The sequence below is a fragment of the Delphinapterus leucas genome, chromosome 16, assembly GCF_059928025.1.
Source record: "Delphinapterus leucas isolate spDelLeu-1000000601 "Yukka" chromosome 16, BTC_Dleu_Yukka2, whole genome shotgun sequence".
Lineage (NCBI taxonomy): Eukaryota > Metazoa > Chordata > Mammalia > Artiodactyla > Monodontidae > Delphinapterus > Delphinapterus leucas.
The window spans coordinates 73,110,115-73,127,355 of NC_143144.1; the positions used below are offsets into that span (position 1 = coordinate 73,110,115).

Consider the following 17,241-nt stretch of genomic DNA (forward strand, 5'->3'; position numbering starts at 1 on the left):
TCCAGAACTTTGGATTCAATTATTGGAAACTTATTTTCAGATAGTGTGGGAGCACTTCAGATTGCTTTTAACCTCTAACTTTGGTTGTTTATAAAATGAACACAGTATTTGTCATGCTCTATTTTAATAGAAGACATATATAGCTAGCTTTAAAGTATGTTAAAATATAGTTTTAATTTAATACACTACATTTTCTTCCATATTTATTTTCTGGAAATATTTTCTTATTTAAGATTATCCAATAGGTATGTTAGGATTTATATTTTATAGGATTTATATATTTAGAAAAACTTTCAATAGTAAAATTTAGAAATGCCCAGTTATTGTTGTGCTAAATTTACATGAATTTTATATAATTCTTTTATTAAGAATTTCATTTCTCTCATGAATAATTGTATGTTTTCATTTCAGACATTGGCACAGAAAGATCTTCAGGAAACTAATAACTTGTAGAGAAGTGATCAGCTCTCTAAGATTTGATCAAGCATCTTAGTATCAAATCTTTGTGGTAGATACATGAATGATACCCATTTCTTGCGGAAAATGTGAGGTTTAAAATGTTCAAAGTTGTTGATATCTAGAATTGATATATTAGCACTTAAAAAAAGTAATTTTTTGGTCTTGTTACCTGCTGAAACTTAAGGGCTTTTATGTGGTTTGATTTTATTTCTAAAGGAAGAAAAAAGGAGAAACAGATATTGTGTTCTCAGGCTCGTTATTCCCCCCCTGACCCTTAAGCTGATCTGTACTTTCTGATGTTGTTCATTCTTTGTTGCAGTCTACCTCAGATCCAATCAAGTGTAGGAAGAAAAGCTCAGATTATTGACCCAATTTTGTCAGTGCCATTTGCACCAACAAAGATGCTTACTTTCATTTTAATCCTTCTGTAATCATAAGATGTCTTTTGACAGAGGCCTTCTGAGGCCTTTCATCTACAGCAGCCAGTTTTCTCCACTTTTCTCTAAATGTGTCTACAGATTTAAGTCTGGGACACCTGCAGCCACTTTCCAGCACTTTGTGCCTGCCAGTTTTCTTCCTAATGCCAGTGTTGGTTAGAATGAAATAAGTCATCTACTCGGGGAGGTACATAGTCTCCTTACGGCCATCAGGATTCATTTTTGCTGGTGGCCTAAAATATTGCAACTGAAAACAGTGTACTTATGTTTGGATCAATCATGATATTGCCACCAAATTTCCAACATCACATCTCTTTCTGCTGTTAGCAGTCCTAACTAGGAAGAAAGGTGTATTTTCACGTTTCTTAAAAAAGTATATTGAAACTATTCAACAAGGCCCTAAATTGTGGTAGGCGGGGGAGGGGAACAAAAGCTACTTTAAGGATATAACTTAAAGTTCTGAGTGCAAATGTTTTCTTTTATGATTCTAGTTGAATTAGTTTAATATCAAATATGAGATGTTTACAAATGCCTTAGATCTATTAATGTTAAGGTAGTCTTGTTTCAAATCAAGTCTTATTAGGGCATAGCTTTTTGTATAGGTTGCTTTACATCCTTATTTTTTTAAAAAGTAGCAAAGTTAAAACTCTCCTTTGAGATGTGTACCAATTGCCATCTGTTTAAATAATTTGTATTTTCAAAAGTTATTTTTATTTTGATTCTTTAAATATTTAAGAGTAAATTACTTTTGCTTAAGAAGAAAAAAATGAATGGTACCAGAGAATTGCAGTCTGTTTTATATGCAAATGCAGAGTGGGAAATGGTTACTGGAATTAGACTTGACTTCAGTTCTGTCTTATTTTAGTCCATTTATCTAACCACATTCTAAGTTCTAAGTCTTCTGAATATTTATTATTAAATGTGTATCACATCATCAATATGCAGGCTAAGTTTACATGTAAAGCCTTTTTCACAGTAATTTTTGTTCATTATTGGTTTTGTAGCTAAAATATCAATGTGAATTAGAGATCTGCCAGTTATTTGCACAACTAACACACAATGGCATATATGCAGAATAAACTTTTACTGATATAACAGTCTTGTCATGTCTTCACATCATATAAAATATCTAGATTAATATTCAGTAATGAATCAGAATTCATATGAATTGAATTTGAGACAAAATGGGAGGTTCATAACGTATTTTCATTATTTCAAAATGCTTAAAATGCATATTTTAAGATTTAAACTATTTTTTTTCAAACAATCGAATGATTGTTTTGGCACTGCATGGTAGAGTAATACAGTGCACTGCCCATGAAATACCAACCAAAATAACTGGGACTGTTAGAATCAATGTAATCAAAGGCACAAGTTCACTGAAAAAAGGAAATACAACAACCAATAGAAACGGCACTGTACGACCTACACTGTCAGTATACCAGCAGATTAGGTCTGCTTTTAGTTGTTTTAAGAATTCGTAATTCATACAACTCTTAAGTAGGAAAAATAACTGAAATTATCTAAGTAAAAGTGCGTCTTAGACTGACTTTACTCTGGAAGTAAAGACTTTGGCTATATAAAAAGGCAAATTTTAAATTACTGCTCATTCATTAAATAAATTCACTAACTTTTCCCTATACTTAGTTATAACCAAAGCCTAACTAACCCAGAGTAACACTGATACATCTCTGAGCTTCCTGGCATGCCACCACAGTTCTTTACTCTAATGGAAGTTCTTTCAGAAGCAACTTCCTAATTATCAGCCTTCCACTGGGGATAATACTAGGATGTATAGAGAGTTTGCTGCATGTTTTTCCTGCTGATTAATGGAGCTATTTGGCTAGGGGAAAGACAGCAACAAAATGATAGGATGTAGAGCATGACCACTGGACTGGAAATTCCTTTCTTTATTCCCTGGCCTCATTATTGAAATGGGAGGAAAAAGCAAAGAAAAGGAAAAGTTTTAAAGTGTGTACAGTCAGGAAGATTTCTAAAGTACTCATTGTTTTATCAATAGTAGTGTTTTCTTCTGTAAAAGAAACAAAAATTGAGGAGCACATTGTCTGCCTATCTTTTTTCTCTTGAAACGTGTAAAACCATGATGAGATTCTTAAAGTCCAAGATAAGTTTGAAGTCATTGTATTGTAATGAATTGGAATCTAGAAACGACTCTAAAACAGAGTCAATTGAGATTTGGTAATTTATTGTAGAGTAGACATTATGCTAAGAAAAATCTATTGAGTCTTTTACCAGAAGGGCAGTCAGTAGCTGCAGATATACAGACAGCATGCGCTAGACAGGCCTGTTCTAATCTATGCTGAGGACAAAGTCCCTTTCTATTTCATACCAATCAATCATACATAACTGTGTCACATTGTTATGAATATGTCATTTATTTGCAGTCCAGAAAACAGTAGCAGTTCAGTGACATGATTAGAAATAAATATGATATCGTTTTTAACCCTGGATGTAGAAGGGTAAGATGTTCTGTCATTCAAATATTTATTTATAGTATGAAATTTGATATTTAAAGTTCATTCTACTAAAAAATATTTTAATATTTGAAGCAGATTATTTTAGTTCAACTTTCATGTTTCTTCTTGACTCCTCTTCTCTCCTTTGTCATCCTGGAAAACTTAAATGAAGCAAATACATTTGCCTTTCAGAGTCTAGTTCAGAGCATTTTCTGTCAAGGGAATTTTTTTCAAGATGTGAACTAAAAATGAAAAATATTTTTTGTCATTAGCCTGAAGCAGGGATTAGGTCTTGGAGTTTTTAAGACAACAGATTTTTCTTTTTATGGAAGAATGGGAAGAATGAAGTTATCTTTGAAAATGTTGGAGGTAGGAAATGAATAATTAGTTGCATTTGTGCTTTCTAAACATTGTATTTTCAAGTTTAAATAAGTTTTTGCTTGGCCTGTTAACGATAAAATCATCATACCAGTGAAGAAGCTTTATTTTCTTATTAACTTGACATTTGACAAAAGAATGATACTGAGACAGCATTGACTAATATATGAATGAAATAATGTGATAACTGTCTTGTCTCTTAGGGAAAATCGGGATTTCATTGCTTTGTTGTTATTCATTGTACTGAGGGTCACATTCGTTAAACATGAGGAAAATTTTTTAGGGTAATGCTGTTTGTAAGAACATATTTACTTTGATTGGAGGAAAAAAAGAAAGCATAACAAAGAAAACCATGACTGATGGTAAAATGCTCTCGTAGCTGCTGCTGTGAAAAGTATCAAGAGCAAAGCTGTCAGAACCGAATGCTCATTTAAACAACTACTTTTGGTACATAGCGAATTTATCTTTAAAAGACCTTTGTGAAATTGACAGCAGCAGAATTCAAATGTCTAGGAAAATAAAGAGTAAATAAAAATGTGAAATTAATAACAATGACTGATATAAGTAGCTGTGCAAAATGAGGCCCATAGTGGGGGAGAAAAATGATTTTATTTTTTTCTTACAACCAGAAAAGCTGTACTATTCTGTTAATTCTAAGTTAATTATTGTCATACTTGTAATAAATTGTCATTCTAATTAGTTGGTAAATAAAATCTTGTTAAAATAAAATCCTCTCAATCTACGTTTAATAGATACAAATACAATTACTAATAAATATTTCTGGATAGGGCTTTGTGATTGCTGAGAGAAGGTGTAAATTCAAACCACCATGACATGATGTTGGCAGCTTTCATGACTTTAGACAAAGAAGCTCCTGGTTGGGCATGGGTGATATGAGAGCAATCATAGAGTCAGTGTAATGTCACCTCTAAAATCTGGTGCCAATTAAAATTTATAAAATGAAGGTTATATTTATAAAAATATTTTTATCCAATAAAATCAAAGATCTCTATTGAGATTCTAGTTGGAGACCAAGCATATATCCCAGATTTTTTCAGGAGGAACTGAGATTTTGATTAATGATCTGGTTCGTGTGAGGTCACAGAGGGCAGTGGGCCTCTTTATTTACTGTTTAATTGCTTGGGCTTCAGTTCCAAAAATCTTAGAAATACATTGCTTTTGAAAATATGCTTACAATAAACTTTTACACAGCAGGTAAATATTAGAAGATAAGAGAAATTTGAGAATTATTTAAATCACTCTTTTGGTACCAGAAAACATGGATTAATCAGAATCAGTGAATGAATCTTGAATTAATTAAGAATATCCTTTACACTCCATGAGAAGAAAGAGGCAAATCAGTACAAAACAGACTCAAATCAAGTACTATTGAAAATTCACCTTCTGGGTATCTCTTGAAATTAATACCTACTCACCCTACTTTACATTTTCTGCAGATTTTTTTTTTCAGTGCTACCCTGTGGTCATTGATAATTTAAGGTGGTAACCTGAGGGATGGCATCTTCTTAAAATATCAAATAATAAGAGTTATATTCATTTTTTCAGTACCTGCTAAGGCAGGAATATGGACTAATGGAGAACTTCCAGAAAGATCAACGTGTAAAAGAATCTCTGATTAACCTAAAAGTAGCACTCTTCTTATTTCTTTCTTTTCCCTATGTGTTGTTCCTTCCATCCATTCTTGCATCCATTCATCCTGGCTCCTAGCTACCTCTTGGAACTCACGCCATACACTCTCCTCCTTGCACATTCCTCTCTGGCCGCACTGCCGTTCTTTCTGCTCCCAAATAGGCCCGACTCACTGTGGCCTTGGGATCATTTTGGAAGCTGTGTTCCCTCTGCCTGGGACGCTTCTCCTCCTGATCTTTGTATGGCTGTCTGTTCCTGTAGTCCAGGTGTCAGCTGAAATGTCACCTCCTAGGAGAAGCCTTCCTTTAAACAGTCAGTAAGTATTCACATCATCACATTATCACACACTCTAGTTTAATCCTCTTCATACTATTTGTGATTTCTGATCTCTTTCTTGTTTGTTTGTTTCTATTTATCACTACTAAACCACAAGTCCCATGAGAGCAGGGATATTATTTGTCTTACGCACCACTTTTTTTCAGAGCCTGGAACAGTGTCAGCATACAGGAAGTGTTCAGTAAATGTGCGTTGAAGTATGACTTGAATTAACTTGTTCATTTAACCCATATTTATTAATTGAGGATTTATTGATTATCCAGTTAAAGAAACTGGGTTCATTTATTTTTGATTCTCTTTCTTGGTTGAGTTACCATATCCCCTAATTTTCTTACTCTTTCTGAGCCTCTGTTTACTTAGTTAAAATGGTAGTAATAATGTTTCCTAATTTCAGAACCCATCTATATAGAATAACCAATAAAAGCATTGAAAAGAGACTGGAAGAAAATAATGATCCCATATTCCATCATGGGAAAAGTTTGTGAGTCTCTCAATGGCAACTTACAGCTTTCTATTATCAAGCTGTTGATTGGCAGGTAATGATTATGAATGCTTACTTTCCACCAGCTGCTAGAATAGGAAGTGAAAATTGTAAGTTGCTTGCAAGCCATGAATGTGCATTAGAGTAGCTTAAAAGCATTATTTCTCCATGGTAATAGAAAATTTTGAAATGTGTTTGCTTTCAACTGTGATTTATTCGGTCTTTCTTGTCTGAAATACAAAGTTTAAACAATTCTGTTTTTAATTCAGCATCATATTTAGAAAAATGTATGAGTGCCATCTGCTGGATTTCTCTGGTACCACCTTGAACAAGATGATAAAATTGTAAGAGTGACCCTTCCTCCCTTTCCTTCTTCCCTCCTTCCTTCCCCATTTATGTAAGTATAAATTTAAAATTTCTCTCTATATATATTTTCCAATTGCTCCATACATAATTTTCAAATACCATGTATTTGATGCTTATTTTCAAATTAGTGTCACATGTACCCTTGAGAAAATATAAAGTTTAAGGGACATAAAAGTGAAATTTCAGTAACATTACAGTACTGTTTTTACTTTTGCTAAACTTAAAAGAGCCTTATTGGTTAATCAACACATTTTCTTTATTTTTGAATTAAAAAATATAAGTAACAGACTTTCACCCTGAGACCACATGAAAAGTTGATGTTAGTTTAAGTTGTTGATTATTTATATAACTTCTGGGTGTGTTAATCTTGATTATTTAGTCTTTGTCTTTAGTCTTCAAATATTCATTCATGAATTATTGGTCCATCAAATAAAGTGAAGTCATTCTACTTAGGATCTTTGGTAATTGACCTGCCAATCAGCTTTATCACCAGGTATGTGTTTCCTTTAAAGCTTTACTTAAAAATTCCTATCTCCTTATCATTTAACATCTATAGAATTCATGATGTCAGAATTCATGTTGTTTCATGAATTAAGTGATTGGAGTATTTCCTAGTGCAGTGCTGTTGATGAAGGGAAATTGGGCTGAATGTCTGTTGACTCCAAGAATATCCTAATAGTTGAATATTTTACAGTACTTCATGTGTCCAATCCATCAGCAAATCCTGTTGTTTGTACCTTCAAAATATATGCAGAATCTGGAACCTCTCCTCATTACACCATGGCTACTGCCCTGGTGTAGGCTCCCTGATACTTCCTGTCTTTCTTTTCTGCTTTATTTGTCTCTTAGCACTTATCTGATGTATTTTACTTATTTATGAATTCTGTCATATTCACCATCTATCATTCTGACTAGAGTGTAGGGGATTTTGGTCTCTTGTTCACTGCAATCTCCCCAGTGCCTCAGACAATGCCTGACACATAGTATCTACTCATATAGCATGTTTCTTACACAAACGGATTTGCTTTGAGTTACTTTCCTCTTTCTCAAAATATTTTATAAATTATATTAGTAGAGACATATTCTCGGTGCTTTTGTCAACTCTAAATTAAAATGTCCAAATAAGTATAACCTTCTTATCCTTTACATACAGTCAGTTTGACTATCTCTCCCTATATTTTAAAGCGAAAAATTAGCACCTACTAATCAGGATATCATGATAGTTGTGGCATAGGTGACTAAGATATGGTCCTTGTACTTAAGGAACAACAACAGCGATACTTGGATGAACAATCCAACAGTTGGTTTAACAATTCACAAGAGAGGTGATGAGAATCTCACAGATATGGGGAAGGTAAATTCCGGAATCATAACTATGTACCAGCCTAGAGAGCAGTCAATCCAAATGAGAGCAGCCTCCAGAGAGATGTTTCCAAGAAGATTAAATTGCTAGAATACCTGATATGTTGGAACTATTGAGAGAAGTTTTAAACAATTGGGATAAATTTTTTGGTATAAATCAGTGATAAGTGCATAGAAAACTAAGCAAATGAAAGAAGCAAACCGCAAGGATATCACTAACTCCAGGGAAAACAAAAAGTTGTGCAAGGAAGGAAAAGTAATACTAATCATAATACTAGACAGATCAGCTGTGGATATTTTCATAACCATATTAGTGTAAATACTGAATATTGATCTAACTGAAAGTATAACACAATGTTGCAAGGATGGGAGTGGTGTGAAATGTGTTTTTGATGGTGGCAGGTGTTTTGTGGAAAAGAAGACTAAATTCATATCTTCCATATTGGGAAATCAGTAGATAATGCCAAAACTGAAAAAATAAGTAGCAGCATGAGTGTATCATTTAGTGACATGAAGGCAAATCCAAAAGTAAACAGCCAAAAGAGTTGAAATCATTGCTTGGGAGTAGTGGTGATAAGATGAAAAGGGGAGCAGGGAAGGAGGTATTGATAGTCTCCATTATTACAAGTAATCTTTGTAGAACTATATTTTGGAAAGTTTGCTTTGTTTATTGACCATAACTCTAGACATGACATGCAAAGCAGATCTTTATTTTAATATAAATCATAAATCCAGTCGTGTGCTAATAAACCAGCTCTTGGGGTGGGAGTGGATTTGGGGAGGCCTGATTTGTAATGTGTTGTAAAGACTTCTACCATGGCCAATTTTGAGCTAGCAATAGTTTAACAGCTAGCTTCCAAAGTTCCTAAAATTTAACAATCACTTCTTTCAAGGCAGTGTAAATCAACTTATAAAGACTTCAGTAAATGTACCTGTTTTTTCTAAGTAAAAAATTCCTCTCTGACTTGCATGAAAAACTCAGTGTTGCTATATAAAACATTGTTCTATATTTTTCTTTGCTGTTTTTTTCTCTTTAAATTTAAATCAATTTTTGAGATGTAATTCACATACAATAAAATGCAGTTTTTAAGTGAACAGTTTGATGAGTTTTAACAAAGGTAAACTCCCATGTAACTACCACTCAAAGGAAGGGATAGAACACTTTCATCATTCCTGAGAGTTTCCCATGTCTCCTTGCAGTCAATTCTTAGTCCCACCCCTGTCTCTGCCTCAGGTAAACACTGTTTTGATAATTTTATTTCACTTTTTTACTGTAGATTAGTTTTGCCTGCACTTGAACTTTATATAACTGAATTATACGGTGTGTACTCACTGAGTCTGGCCTCAGACAATGTCTTTTAGATTCACCTGTGTTGCATATGACAGCAGTTCAGTCATTCAGCGTACCAAGTATTTTATTATATGTATACACCTCAGTGTTTAAGATTTTATGCTGCATATTGTGTGGGATAACATTGTAATGAATTTTGATTATGACATCTTCTATTAAAGAGTGTTTCATTTTATCCCAACAGTCATTTAGATTCCTAGGAAATTCTTTTGATCTTGTTGGTTTTGGTTTTATTGTTTGGGCGGTTCTATTTTCATTATGAACTTAGTTTTAGGGCAGGGCCCTTACTCTAGGGTGTGGTCTGTATACTAAGGTGTGGCTTTCCTGAAGGTCTTAACCCCACCCCTACTTCTTACCCTGCACCCCCCACTCAGGCCTCTTCTCCCACCCTGTTGGGTAGAAGCCTCCTCTTAAGTAGCCCGCCCCACAAATTACAGCTGCTTTGGCTACCTGGAACTTGAGTCTGTGCCTTCTCAGCTCAGGAAAACCACCTATCTCACCTCTCTCTACTTGGGACTTACCTCTCTGTGCAACAGAAGCAAAATTGCCGCACGCTCACCTACCTGTGGTTCCTGCCTCAGAGGCTGTGATTCTGCTCTGCCTGTCCTCAGTGCCTGAAAAAGTTGTCTCATATATTTTGTCCCATTTTCTCCTTGTTTTCAGTGGGATAGCAAGTCCAGTGCCCATTACTCTGTCATGACTAGATAGAAGCAGAAATGTATAGAAGAATTTGACTTTTTAAGTTATAACTTGGATAAAACTAAAAACTGAGGAAAAACAACTAGCATCTTTCCTTTTCATTGCCTCTTTTGAGCAGAGCCTTCAAATGGTAACTGAGCTCCTAGAGAGAGAAGTGGTGCTTCATCCACTGTTCATACTCCAGGGCCGAGCACTGGACCCAGCACTGCCAGCTGTCAGTGAATGATTATGTAAGTGAATGAATGAACAGATGACTGAATGACTACACATGCGACAATGCTAAAAACTTTGAAAAATATTAAAGCATGGTATATTTGTCCTTTGATCTCCTCTCCCCCACTCCATAGGATCAAGGCAGATAAGGGACTGGTTAGTTTAGCTGGAGGCTAGGTATAACTGGTAATAGGTGATAAAGGGGCTAGTCTAAGGACCATTGACTTGTTAAAACAAGGAATTAAGAGTTTTTGTTCCTTATAGAATGGAAGGTTTTTTTTTTTAAGTTTCTGCTCCTACAGCAGTAGCCACCTGTGGCCCTGAAATCCTGGCCTGCTCTTGGCCTCTGTAGCAACACCTCAGAATTTGTCTCTTATTAAAGAAAGGTGAGTGTGTGAAATGAATCTCCTTGGAGGATGATGTCATCAATGTACTCTCATACCTCTGCTCCTGGAGGAAGGTGGATATGGTTAAGACCTTGTCTGCAAAGATTGTGTGCTTTAGCAAAACTTTGCAGGTACCCCACGGGTAGCCTGGAAAAGGCATGATGTCCCTTTGGAGGTAAAGGCAAACAGCAGCTGAGAGTCTGCTGAAGTAAGCACTGAACAGAACATGTTAGCCAGATCTATAAGAGCAAAATATTTATAGTTGTTGACTGAAGTCAGTAAGTTTAATAACATTGGGTATTGAGTATGAGGCCTTAATGGATAGGATGCCAGCATTAGGTAGTAATCCACCTTGGGATGCCCTTTATTTTATTCCAGGTTTAAGAACAGGTGAAATTGGGCTGTTAAATGGAGAAGTCGTGAGAATGATCATCCCTCCGTTAATTAGGTTTTATATAGTAAGTTTTATCCTTGAAGGCTCTGTTTTAATATGCATTGGGTCATATTAACTATTTTAACTGGGAGTCCATAAGGTCTCATTTATCAAGCCAATTTATAAGTGCTGAGGACTTACTTTGATATTCACTTATTATTCACTGTGTTAGAGCATTTATACCCAATATGGGATATTTTAGGGCAATGAGTACTACGATTATGGGAAATTTAGGCAAGGCTACAGTTGAAGTGAGAAGGCAGATTCAAATGAGTACATACTGTATAATTCATTTATATCGAGTTCAAGTCCAGGCAAAACTAATCCACAGTGAAAAATAATCAAAACAGTGGTTACCTGAGGCAGAGGCAGGGGTGGGAGTAAGAAACATACAAAGAACTCTTAAAACTCAACAAGAAAGTAAACAACCCGATTGAAAAATGAGCCAAAGACCTTAACAGACACCTCACCAAAGATATTCAGATGGAAAGTAAGCGTATGAAATGATGCTCCACATTACAGGGGAGTTAATGTTTAGTGGGTACAGAGTTTCAGTCTGGGTTACGAAGTTCTGGAAATGGATGGTGGTGATGGCTGCAAAACAATGTTAGTGTACTTAATGCCATTGAATGATGTACTTTAAAATGGTTAAAATGATAGATTTTATCATTAATTATCTATAATTCACCACAATTTTTTTAAAATACTCATTGAAATGAACACTGGATTTTGTTCATTGAACAAAATTCAATGAACAAAATTCAAATGAACATTGAATATTCAGTTAAGTCTGAGAAGTACTTTAATGGTTCTGGTATTATTTAGTTCCTTGGGGGAAAACATCTTCCAGTTGGCCATTCCAGAGCTGTTGGCCCATCTGCACGCTGTACTGGGTATTTGAAAGTTGGATTCCTCAGCACCCATGGCAGAAAACAACTCTGGTAACTCTATAGTTTTTTGCAAAGACCAATCTGTTAAAAAAAAAAAAAAATGTGAAGGGAGGTGCAGGTAAGGGAGCAGCCTTAATGACTGTCCTGTGAATTCTCAGTTTACTTCAGACAGCTGAAGCCAAGTGAGGCACCATCTTCTTGTCTTCACTGGACAGACTTTGATTTTAAAAATTAAATATGGGACAATTGATACTGGAGTGATAAGAAACCCGGTGAGTCTTAATGGCAATTTTCTTCAAAGTGATAATCCTTGTTATCTACATCATCCATTCCACTTGACTAAATGCTGGAGGCTAAGGACAGTTCAAATAATCACAGACTGCCCAATATCAGCATAGACAAAACTGATTCACTCATTTAGACTCTGAGTCAGAAACCATCTGATCTAGTGATCTGTCAGTTGCAGGTAACTACTATACAACTATGGTTGTGTCACAAAAAGTCTATTTTGTTGTTGGTGGCTGAGAGCCAAAGATAATTATTTTGTTTTTCATACCTTTGAGTTGCACTCCTCTGTAGGATATTGTGGAAATTGGGGAAGTGTGGATTATACTGATGTATCTCTATCTCTGTCAGCAGTTTTGGGGTTTTTTTTTCCCCCTGTAAATCTGCAATGCTTGGCTCTCTTGCCTCGTCCTGGTCTCCTTCCTATTTGGAGAAAAAAATCATTGGACACTGTTCTGGCTACGAGGGGTCATATTCCTGAACCGGATATCCTCTTCTGAATACCTCCTCTCTACCAAGGTTCTGACACCTGACTTCGTGTGAATAAGGCTGGGATTCTCCTTGCTCTTCCTGTCGGAAAGTTCAGGTCCTGTTTATCCAACCACCTGTTTCCTACTCCCACCAGCTTTAACTATTTACACTAAGACTCTTACAATGTCTTCTCTCTGTCCACTACTTCAAAGCGCATGCATCCTCCTTGTAGTCCAGAAAGCAACTTGTGATCAATGTAAATTATATAGACATAATTGTTCTATATAAAAGTTCTAGAATAATGTCTAGAACTTCTCAACTCTGAGATAGGATCAAGGGCTTCCTTTATTTGGTTCCATTGTGAAGATGACATTGTCCTTTAAGAACGAGCATTTGCTCCCTCAGCACCGTCTGATTTCTTAGTGTGAAGCAGAAGAAATTGTGGCTTGTGTTTGCAATGTTGTGGCACAAATTCAAGACTCAGTACCTGCTTGATATTCCAGAAAGCATCTCTGTGCTGGTGAATTTAATATCATGGAGCAACATTTTTCTAGCGGGCTATAAAATAATTCAGCAGTAGTTCACATTTATTGAAGCAAAATATGGTAAAAACTGAGGCGCTCGAAAGCACTAAATATAGGTGCTTAGATTCTTATTTGATGGATAACTGGTGGTCTCTCAACATGTTCCTGTAGTTCTATGTTTGGGACCTTTCTCAAGGGACTTGGTGTAGTCCACCTGGGGTCGTCGCACTAGTCTGAGGCCCTCTTTTTCCATTAACTTAATTGGTGCCCGTTGTTTTCCGCTTAAAACAAGAGATACATATTTCAGTTTTCAAGTAAATGGTGTAACGTCTGAATCCAGGTGGACTATACAGGTTTCTTTTCATAAGCTCGCAGGTCCCTGAATTATATTTTAGGAAATTTGTGAATCATTTCTTCCCCAGACACTTTTATAAGCTGTCCCCCTGCCTGAGTTGCTGTTGCCCTCCTTTGCACTCTTTCTAGCTACATCAGATGTGGTGCTTATCTGTGCAACAGACCATGTGAGGAAGTAGTCACCGTTGATTGACTCCCAAGAACTGCAGTAGACATTACCAAGTCATGGCCATTTCGAGGGCTACTGCTAATGTTTCCCTGCCTTAAGGTATATGCCCTAGCATAGACCCTCTGAGTAAAACCCTTTTATAGTCAAGGTCACATGAATATTCATATCCAGTCATGAAATTTATTATACTATTGCTAAGTTTTCATCCTAATGGCAGGTTCACACGAAGTGGCATTTCCTGAGAAAATATTCATATGGTATCCTTGAATTTGTAGGTAAAGCTTTAGATACTACATAGCCAAAGCCATATCGGGCTTGTCTCCTTGTATTATGATGCATGCAATTCCTGTGTTCTGCTGACTCTGTGGGCAGTAGCTTTCTCCTTGTGTAATACGGACGTTAGTATTAGGGTATATTTCTTTAGTTATCGTGATGCTTGGTTATGTGGTCTCACTGGCTGGGGAATTTACTTGGGCTGAGTTCAGTCAGAAAGTATATGAGGAGGATTTTATTGGTAACTCCATGTTAGATTTTGTCCTATGTTGTCTAAGAAATGCAAAAAATTTAAATGTTGACAAAAGGTATATGGGTCTTTGACCTAAGCAACTTAGTTCTTGGTTCCACTTGTGAAGGGGTAACCTTTGAGCAATGTCTGATGTTACGGCTCTGATGATCAATGGTACTACTATAAGTAAAGCAGTAACGATGGAAAGCCTTATCAAAATTCATGAGCAAAGGGCTTCCCTGGTGGCGCAGTGGTTGAGAGTCCGCCTGCCGATGCAGGGGTTCGTGCCCCGGTCCGGGAAGATCCCACATGCCGCGGAGCGGCTGGGCCCGTGAGCCCTGGCCACTGGACCTGCACGTCCGGAGCCTGTGCTCAGCAACGGGAGAGGCCACAACAGTGAGAGGCCTGCGTACCGCAAAAAAAAATTCATGAGCAAATTCCATAAACTGCTCAGAGACATCTGTTTCTTTGTGCAAAGGAAAGCCATTAAAGAAATCCTGGGACATATACTGATCAACATCTAACTCATCGGTACATCCCAAAGTGCTCATTTTAAAAACAAAGGATCTACTTAAGTACCAGATGGAGATCAGGAATGATGAGAATGAGTTGATTATGCCCTTCTTGGTCCAGTTTTCTTTTCAACAGGATCCCACCTTTGTCTCCAAAATATAGATAGAAGGTAAGCCAATTCTTCCATTTACCTTTTTATTGGATAAAAAGCAATTCTAACCCCACCTTATTCTAAAATATTGCCATATGCAACACAGGAATTGAAAGGGGACAAAAATTCTAACAATTGATCAAATGGTCTTTGACATGGCAAAACTTTAGTTTCTAATCCAATGGTATTTCTTTCATCCCTATCCTGTGGTCATCAGAAACCAACCCAAACTTTCAGATCTCAATAGATGAATGCAAATTTTTGAGTGATTTTCACTAATTATTTTCTGTATTTAAAATCAATAACAGTAATTACTCTTATTCTTCTTTGGGGCTTACCCTACAGTCCTAGTTAATGAGATGTTGTCTTCATTTCTCTTCTAAAAAGACTTATGGCCATGGCTACAAATAGAATCTCAACTAATGGCCTTTCACCCATTCATTAATTCCTTCAACACTCTTACTAAACTCTTCCTAATTCTCTTGCACTGTGCTAGGTGTTGGAGGTAAAATGATAAATAAAACAGGGCCCTGCCCTTGAAGAATTCACAGTGTAATGGGGTAGTTAGGCTTGTGCACAACCTCGGTGCAAACTTGGTTCCTGCCAATTAGGAGGTTGCAACTGACAGGTGGCAAGAACACATTATCTTTTTTTAAGAATTGACTAGACTTGGTTTAATTTCCTGCATTCCCCTACTGCCCTTCTCCCCACACCATCCCCTCAATTAAAAACAAATGGGAGGGTTTCCCTGGTGGCACAGTGGTTGAGAGTCCGCCTGCCGATGCAGGGGACACGGGTTCGTGCCCCGGCCCGGGAAGATCCCATATGCCGTGGAGCGGCTGGGCCCGTGAGCCATGGCCGCTGAGCCTGTGCGTCCAGAGCCTGTGCTCCGCAACGGGAGAGGTCACAACAGTGAGAGGCCCGCGCACCGCACAAAAAAAACAAAAAAAACAAAAAAAAACAAATGGGAGTGAAATCTTCTTTGGAAAAGGCTCCTCGTAGTCAGCTGTGGAAAACGACATGACATTCAAGAGCAGAGAAAAGATTCCATTTTAGGTCTACACTTGATTTTGTAGAGCCAGGGGGAGATAACCAGTGAGAGCTATCAATTCTGTGAAGTGTTAAAGCAATCAGATGTTTGGGGTTTTTAAATTTTATTTATTTATTTATTTTTGACTGCGTTGGGTCGTCGTTGCTGCGCGCGGGCTTCCTCTAGTTGCGGTGAGCGGGGGCTACTCTTCGTTGCGGCGTGCAGGCTCCTCATTGCGGTGGCTTCTCTTGTGGAGCACGGGCTCTAGGTGAGTGGGCTTCAGTAGTTGCAGCATGCGGGCTCAGTAGTTGTGGCACATGGGCCCTAGAGTGCGTGGGCTCAGTAGTTGCGGTGCGTGGGCTCTAGGGCGCGCGGGCTTCAGTAGTTGTGGCGCATGGGCTTAGTTGGTCTGCAACATGTGGATCTTCCCTGACCAGGGATCGAACCCGTGTCCCCTGCATTGGCAGGCGGATTCTTAACCACTGCGCCATCAGGAAAGTCTGCAATCAGGTGTTTTCGTCCTGTGTTTCTTAAATGACGGAATCACCTTTGCTTAGCGTTAGGTATTTCATATTTTACTTGTGTGTTTAATAAACGGATGTAAACGCAAAAATGGACAGATTCAATGGATGGTATGAGCTATAAATCTAAGCTTTTCATTTGTGAGAATTTTCAGTTTGAAACATAATGCAAACATTTAAAACAATTTAAATTATAACCACTTTTATGTGTGATTATTTAAAACAAAGATATATCTGTGTAGATTTTTAGTTTTACATGGATATAATAGCAGATATTAAGGCAGAAAAAGAGAAGCGCATAGGTTATATGACATATTATTCTTTTTCAAAAACAAGGAAAAAAAGAAAAAAATCTTAGCAACAGCAGCTGAGCAATGCATTAAAGATAATTTTGAGGAAAAGAGACCTGTTCATTGTTGTATGAAAGACTTAAAAATTTTATAATACTGCTGTGTTATGTATTGATAACACATTGCTGTCTTATTCATTTTATACTTACTTTAACTAAAAGTCTAAGTTTATCCTCCAGGTTAATGGAAGAGAAAAAGATTCCATGAGAATAAAATATTATTTTTAAAGATATTCAGAAATATCCATGTTCTTATAGAGCAAAACATCCTAAAAGGATAAATTTTCATATTTTATGATCTTAGACTGGTTGAGTTCTTCTGTTTATTTTTACACAGTTAAAACTTAGGTGTCATCATTTTTCATTTTCATTCATTAACAGTTTGAAATTAGTTGAATATGAGAATATCAGTTAAGAAAAATATAGTATGAAAGTTATTCTGGTTGTAGTT

At 36.6% G+C, this 17,241-nt stretch overlaps 1 protein-coding gene across 5 annotated transcripts in view; it reads left to right on the top strand.

Annotated features, from left to right (window-relative positions):
- Window positions 1–17,241, top strand: part of CCDC172 (coiled-coil domain containing 172) — a 78,661-nt gene that overhangs the window by 51,454 nt on the left and 9,966 nt on the right. For 2 of the 5 annotated variants that reach the window (XR_016388172.1, XR_016388175.1), the window contains exon 9: window positions 412–14,908. Coding sequence is in view for 1 of the 5 variants with exons in the window: in XM_089898209.1 (XP_089754335.1) it covers window positions 412–453 (42 nt within the window). In the remaining 4 variants the exon portion in view is untranslated. Of the gene's footprint in view, window positions 1–411; window positions 15,817–17,241 lie in introns of those variants that run through there. The other 3 variants (XR_016388173.1, XR_016388174.1, XM_089898209.1) reach the window with 3 other exon arrangements.